Source organism: Ictalurus punctatus, chromosome 29 (genome assembly GCF_001660625.3).
Source record: "Ictalurus punctatus breed USDA103 chromosome 29, Coco_2.0, whole genome shotgun sequence".
Lineage (NCBI taxonomy): Eukaryota > Metazoa > Chordata > Actinopteri > Siluriformes > Ictaluridae > Ictalurus > Ictalurus punctatus.
This window is the reverse complement of record NC_030444.2, coordinates 2,741,305-2,748,804: the sequence shown is the minus strand read 5'-3', so window position 1 is coordinate 2,748,804 and position 7,500 is coordinate 2,741,305. Positions and strand designations below refer to the sequence as shown.

At 47.2% G+C, this 7,500-nt stretch overlaps 1 protein-coding gene across 9 annotated transcripts in view; it reads left to right on the top strand.

Annotated features, from left to right (window-relative positions):
• The window catches only part of apbb2b (amyloid beta (A4) precursor protein-binding, family B, member 2b), a 33,115-nt gene that overhangs the window by 7,359 nt on the left and 18,256 nt on the right, over positions 1-7,500 (top strand). For 6 of the 9 annotated variants that reach the window (XM_053677494.1, XM_053677495.1, XM_053677493.1 and 3 more), the window contains 3 exons: positions 3,179-3,293; positions 3,974-4,019; positions 4,702-5,628. In XM_053677494.1, the coding sequence (XP_053533469.1) occupies positions 4,704-5,628 (925 nt within the window). In that variant the 5' untranslated portion in view covers positions 3,179-3,293; positions 3,974-4,019; positions 4,702-4,703. Of the gene's footprint in view, positions 1-3,178; positions 3,294-3,356; positions 3,543-3,973; positions 4,020-4,701; positions 5,629-5,668; positions 6,492-6,571; positions 6,777-7,500 lie in introns of those variants that run through there. The other 3 variants (XM_053677496.1, XM_053677500.1, XM_053677499.1) reach the window with 3 other exon arrangements.

Sequence of the window (7,500 nt, the reverse complement as noted above, 5' to 3'; positions counted from 1 at the left end):
CCACCATTAGGGTTTTCTTCTCGTGTTTGTGTGACGAGGTTTTGCTCTTTACAAACACTGTTTACAGCGTAGTCAATCTGAGAAAACAAAATGGTGATGGTGGAAATAATCTGCAAAAATTTCATTCTCTCCACACACACACACACACACACACACACGTACGTGTGCACAGGCCGTGGTTGTTTATTATAAGCTGAAGAAGACCGGAGTTAGTAGTTAGCGGTGTGGTGAGGAGGAGTGTGTGTTTGTTTTGGCCCGTGCCACATGTGGGAGCTTTGGACGTGACCCGTGTAAAGCCCCGCCGCAGCAGCGTAGAGCCAGATGAGAGTGGACGTGCAGCTCACGTGCAGAGCCCTTGATATTATCAGTGCTGCTTCTGGAAATGAGTCCTGATGTCATAGTGAAGAAGCCTTGGGGAGAGAGAGAGAGAGACACACACACACACACACACACACACACACACACACACACACACACACACACACACACTCTGGATGTCCGGTGTACTAATAGTATATCCAGTCCCTAACTAACCTCTTTACTGACGCCTGCTCACTCTGTCTCTGTGTCAGAACAGGAAGTGATGTTTCCTCCTCCAGGGTTTAACGCGTGAGACGGAGAAAGGGTCTCAGACTTGTCTTCCCTCGATCTCTTCTTCTCCTTCCTGCAACCTTCAAAAAAAAAATCATGTCAGAAGACAGAAGTTCATCTCGAGGCCAGATGAAGTTAAACTAGTTAAAGTTGTTGCTGACGCATGTACGTGTGGGCGTGGCCTAGACGTGTTAATCCGAGGTTGAGACATTAGTCGTGCACGGCTGGATGTTGCTGATGAGACGTTATAGGAAAAATCTTATCACTTACGAGCACATCTTCACTACCGTAGATAAGCAGGTGTTATCTTGTTTACCCTGTGTCCACAGAATTGTAATTGTTGTCATGGTTACGTTCCAACCTATTGACACTGTAGCCCATCAGGCTTATTATTATTATTATTATCATTATTACTGTTGTTATTATTATTACTATTCATGATCTTTATTTCTCCATCTGTACCACACTTCTTTCATTGCGTCTTTTTTTTTTTTTTTTTTTTTTTTTTTAACCATCCGTTCTTTCTTTCATCACTCCATACTTTTCGTTCTCTCTTGTTCCGTCTTTTTCTTGTATTCCTTCCCTGGACGCTTTCTTTTCCTCCATCCCTCCATTATCTCGGTCATCAGCTTTTACTTTTCTTTCCGTCCATCCATCATTTCTTTTTCTGTCTTTCTTTCTCTCGCCCTTTCTTGCATTCTGTCCATGTCTTTCTTGAGGTGGTCTGGTGCGTTGTTGACGACGTTCGCGTTCCTCAGAAATCCAGTTGCAGTTGAAACCAGTGCAGTCAGTTCAGCACTGTGGACACAGCGTCCCCAACTGACTACACGGACTATCGCCGCGTCTCATATCACGCAGAAAACGGAGCTCGTGTGTGTGCGCGTGCGTGCGTGTGTGTGTGAGAGAGAGAGAGAGCAGAGAAGTGAGAGTGAGGAACACAACACACACTGCCAACTGACTTCATCATCATAAAACATCTCCCTCTCTCAGCACTTTTCACTCACATCAGCTGCACATTAGCCTGCAGTGGAGCAGTGTGTGGGGGGGGGAGTGAGGAAGGGAGAGAGAGAGAGTGTTGAAAACTCCAACACACACTCACATACAGTGTTTATACAGATGTGTTCAATGAAGAGCATGAAGAGTAGAACTTTCATTCTTTCTTGCCATATCCTTTCTTTCTTTCAGCCCTCCATCTTTTCTTCTGAGAGAGAGAGAGAGAGAGAGAGACAGTATGCGTGTGTGTGAGAGGGAGAGAGAGACTGTGTTGTGTGTGTGTGTGTGTGTGTGTGTGTGTGTGTGTGTGTGGTTTTTTCACTCCATGTTGTTGAGTAATTAAGGTTTTCCAAAACAGACATGCCAAGAATTCTTCAGCTCTCCCTTACATTCCTGCAGTTTTTTTGAAACCTCCCCCGTATTCTAAAGAAAGACGTGTGGCTGCAAAGCTGCTATTTGGGAAGTCTGCTCTGTGTGTGTGTGTGTGTGTGTGTGTGTGTGTGTGTGTGTGTGTGTGTGTGTGTGTGTGTGTGAAGCTGCAGAACGAGGCTCTCAGGCTGTAAGCACACTAAAAGTCCAGGAGCTCGTCTTGTTCGTTATTTCCTCTCGTCTCATGACGTTCTCGTCAGCGATTCCTCGTTCATCTTCGTCTTCAGGGCGACCCGCTACGCTTTTTAAAAAAAAAATTTAAATATCCTTTTTAAAAAGTAGGTTGCCTTGTTTAAAAAAGCCGTACCTAGAAACCAGGTCTTGGCTAAAAATAGGATATTGGGATTATTAGACTGGAGAATATTCGAAGCTGTGATCGTTCGTTCGTAAGCGAGTGCGTCGTCTTGCTCGGGGTCACGATGGATCCGGCGAACCCTGGATGAGACGTCGGTCTGTCTTCAGAACAGCTCAATTAAAAAAAGAAAGGTCAGACTACAGAGGATAGATGGATAGATAGATAGATAGATAGATAGATAGATAGATAGATAGATAGATAGATGGTTAGAGGGCTTATAATAAGCCGCCACATCCGCATCATTTTTATTTATTTATTGATTGATTGATTGATTGATTGATTGATCTTGATTGAGTCCGTCGTTATATCAGAGTTACCAATTTTAAAAAAACCCAAAACAACAATGCAAGCCAGCTGACGCGACGCGAGTCCGTAACGACGGACGAGCGCGAACGCTCTAACGTCTCCGGAAGCCCTAGAAGCCCCGCCCCTTTCTCCGAGCTCACTCCGTCTTTCGTCCCGTCTCGATCGTCACGCTCGACTGGAACATATTACTTTACGTTTGCTCGGGTAAGTCGAGGTTCTTTAACGTGAATAACGCTTACGTTCGTCGTGTTTATTATGGGATGCCAGCGAAAATAGTTAAACGTGAATTTTTCCGGCTGAAAAATTATTTATTTATTTATTTATTTATTTATTTTAATAGACCTTCAACGAAGTGTTGAATCTAAAATGGTTTTTAGAAAGTGATTTTCGTGTGTGTGTGTGTGAGCGACTTACACACACAGCAGCAGTCTACTATCCCAACACACACACACACTCAGCATTTTCTCGCTGTGTGTTAAACTGATTAATCCCGTTGTGTTGCAGGCTCTCGTGAGCATTTCAGACGGAGAACTTCCTCTCACTCGTTCGGTTCGAGACTCGGACGACGCACCATGGCCCGAGAGGCTCTGTGGAAACGCCCACAATCCCTCGCTCTCTGGTGAGTATGGAAATATGGCATTTATTTATCTAACTGCATGCATGTGTGTGTGTGTGTGTGTGTGTGTGAATACACAGCGTGGATATCTGATTGATGTTCAGATCATCAGAAGCACGTTCGCCAGCCCGTCTTTACGTCCAGCTGGATGTGAGCAGGACCGATCCGTTCAGCCTAATTTAAGACGCCGTACTTACTGAGGCGCGGCTGCAACCCACCCAAGGGGCGTGTGTTTCCAAGGACAAACATCTGGCAGGTCCCTCAAGGCCAACATATCTCTCTCTCTCTCTCACTCTCGCTCTCTCTCACACACACACACACACACACACACACACACACACACACACACACAAAGAGTGAGAGACGGAGTAGTAGTAGTAGTGTATGATATGGAGGCGACTGTAATGCTGTTACACTCGTGTTCAACTTCCACAATGTAACTCTAAATGGATAAAACTAAAACCGTGGGGAAATTGCTGTCGTATATGAGGAATGACGTAACAGCAACACACGGCATTATGGGGGGAAAAGAATCATCTGGAGGCGGGTTATCAGGCTGCGTCACTGCTTGTATTTCTACAACCGCACGACCCCAAGTGTTTTATTTCTTACTTACTTTCTATACTGATTGATTGATTGATTGATTGATTGATGGATTTCTTTTTTTTTTTTTTAATTAACAGATTTTCAGCACCAACCTCCGGTGATTAACAACAAAACCCTTCCAAGGTGAGATATTACCTGAGATGCCTTTTAAACAGTATTAAAAGAGTTCCCACCGACGCTGGACTCTCATCGGCTGCTTTTCAGATTATTTCGCTCCGAGTCGCCTGTTTAAATAAATATATATATATATATATATATATATATATATTGCAAATAAAATGTTAGTTTTCTAATGAAAGAAACGAATACGTCGGCACGATTTCACACGTTTAATCACACACCTTCAGATCAAAAGGTTTCTTTAAGATCACGAGAAACGGTTCAGTCGAGTGTCCACAAACTTTTGACCGCTATATGTAAATAAGAATGAAATGGAACTCTTGAAAAGGGTTTAACCCCGTAACCTCCCAGGAGACACGGAGAGGTTGGAGATTGTCCAGACCCTCATCACTCATCAGACTTGTAGCTTCTAGCTGCATTCCTTCCCTTCGCTTCACTCTAGTTACCGGGCAGTAGGCTGAAGACGCATAACTGAATAATAAGTAAGGACCCGAAGGCTTTAAAACAAAACAAAATCAGACTCTCTGCTATTCTCTGCTATAAAAATGCCTCTTTTTATGTTGTTCTCATATAAGTGAAGAATGATGTAGAATCTTGTGTAAATATAATTCATCACATCTGAGTGAAAAGTTTCCAGACTCACATTTGTACCATGCTGGATGTTGTTGTTTTTTTTTCCTCCCAGCCATGATGTCGGTCTGCGTGCCCTCTCCGCATAGCTCCTCCACTTCCATGGATGCGGCCAACTGCAACGGACCTACTGTGACTCCACCCACCTCCCTCAGCCTACGCTCCTCCCACAACCAACTTCTCAGCGGTGACGTGGTCAATCAGGGCCAGACCACGCCCCCGAAGTGTCGCAAGAAGTACGCACTAATGAGCATGCAGAGCGCCATGGGGCTCGGTGACAACGCTGCGCCGCCTCCTTCATCGTCCTCCTCGTCCTCTGTCACAGGACTAGGTAACGCTACCAATCTAAAGCTGGCGAAGAACGGCGCGAACCGGCTACGCAAGGCGGCCGAGCTGCAAGACCAGAACAAAAACACGACGAACGAAGACGACGTGGAAGACTCGCCGGACTCGGACTGCGAGCCGGAATTCAGCGTCAGCGGACAAACGGAGCCGGACGACTTCGAGCCGGCTAACGAGGACACGAGCGATTTTCTCAACGACGAGGATCGAGCCGAGGACTCGAACACGGACCCCTTCGAGGAGGATTCCGACGAGCTGCTCATCCTGTCGGAGAAAGCCGACCCCGTCAGGAAGTCCCCGCAGCTCCAGAAGGACAAGATCTTACTGGAGTCGCACGGCGACGACCTTTCGCGGGACGAGCCCAGGGCGCGAGACCACGACGTCACGGTGCCACTGCTGAAGGACGATTTCAGTCCGCCGTTATTACGGAAACAGCGCAGCCCAGAGGACACGCCCCTTCTGTCTGTCGGCTCCTCCTCCGCCTCGTCCTCCCCGGAGACGAAGAAGGACAGGCCCCGGACCGGAGCGAAGACGGACCGCGCACTTCATCGCATCCAGAACCTTCCGCCTAGTGATGAGGAGTCCAGCTGGACCACGCTGTCTCAGGACAGCACCTCACTGGGCTCGCCCGAGGACACAGGTCAGTGATTATTCTGTGTGTGTGTGTGTGTGTGTGTGTGTAGTCTCTGTCTCTCTCTCTTTCTATCTCTTTCTCTCTCTCTCTCTCTCTCTCTCTCTCTCGCTCTGTCTTTCTGTCTGTCTTTCTATCTCTCTGTCTTTCTCTTTTTTCTGACTGCTCTGTGTTTCTCTCTGTCTTTCTGTCTGTTTGTCTGCCTGCCTCTCTCTCTCTATCTCTCTCTCTCTCTCTCTCTCTCTCTCTCTCTCTCTCTCTCTCTCTCTGCTTTGGTCACATGATTATGCTCCGGTTCATGCTGGAAAAAAAGATGGTCTTAAGGTTGCCGGGGCGACCGAACATTTCGGGGTGCAGGGGCGGGGCTTGTTTTTCCACTCGGCCTGTCACGTGGCCGGTCCCGAGAGGAAGCAGTGGTTCGCCTTCCTGTTCTGATCTGCAGAGAAAATAAACAATAAACAAGTAGAGCAGACTGGCACTTCCCCTACCTCCCTCTCTCTCTCCCTCTCTCTCCCACCCTCCTCTCTATGTCGTGCTCTGTCTCTCTCTCCTTCCCTCCTCACTCTGTCGTGCTCTCTCTCTGTCTCTCTCTCTCCCTCTCTCCCTCGCTCTCCCCCCATGTGCTCCTGTGCTTTAGACGCTGCTCAGTTTTTCAGTCATGATGCTGGGTAAAGACTACATGTTGGCCATTGTCATAGTGAATTATGAGGGTAGGTACTGTGTGTGTGTGTGTGTGTGTGTGTGTGCGCGTGCGCGAGTGTGTGGACGTTATCTGCGCAGGTAGCACCTCGTTTGCTCATGCATGCTCACGGAATCAGCCGCAGGTGAGGATCGAGAGAGAGATGAAAGGAGGGAGGACGAGTGTCACAAGCGTGTGAGCTGAATACAAAACTTTGTGCTTCATGTGTGTTCATGGTCATTAGCGTGGTGTGTGTGTGTGTGTGTGTGATAGCAGTGGAAAAGCTCCGTTCTCCCCTCCCCCTCGAGCTGCTGCTTTATAGACTGCAGAGCGAGCGAGAGAGAGAGATGAAGGAAAGAGGAGAGAAGAGAAAAGTGTGACGCATGCGAAAAGACGAGACTGCACTTCTGTTTTGATTTAGCGACGCAGTGACTAAGCCCAAACGAAATCTCAGATCAAGACTACCTCATGCTTGAGTGTGAGTGTGTATGTGTGTGTGTTGTCTGTATGTGTGTGTGTGTATGTGTGTGTGTGTTTTCTGTATGTGGGTGTGTGTGGGTGAGTATTTTAACGTGTGAAGGTCATGAGACGAGTGGAAGTGAAGGCTGCCTGAGGAAGCTTCAGCAGCACTGGACTACAAATCCCCATGATGCATTGTTTTCTCCTCACGTCGTGTGGTGATTAATAAGCACGTTTTCACGTACGTACCTGTCGTCCCGTCCCGTCTCCTGCGCTTTGCGATGATACGATACGACGCTTTCTCCCTGACCCGTCACACACGGAGCTTGTACACGCACGTTTCTGATTCTGACCGGCCCGTCAGTCACGGCGCCGCCGTCCAATCACGTATGTGGAAGAGGGCTGACGAAAACATGGGATTCGCGTAAGGACACCTGCCGAGTGCTGTAGATTAAAATCAGTATATTAGCGAATCATTAGGAATCTTTCCATCCTCCGTCTCTGCATCATGACTTCCCTTGAAGATGATCGGACCCTGGACCTACCTTTCACATCCAACTGCTCATCGACCACAGCCGTCTTTTTTGCTTCTTAAACAAGACTTCACTTTTTTTTTTTTATTCAAGAGTGTGTGTGTGTGTGTGTGTGTCCCCAGACCACAAGCTCCTGTCCAAAATGTCACTAAGCCACAGAATTTTAAATGAAACGATTTCTATTTGGGTTTGTTTGTTTTTGTTTGTTTG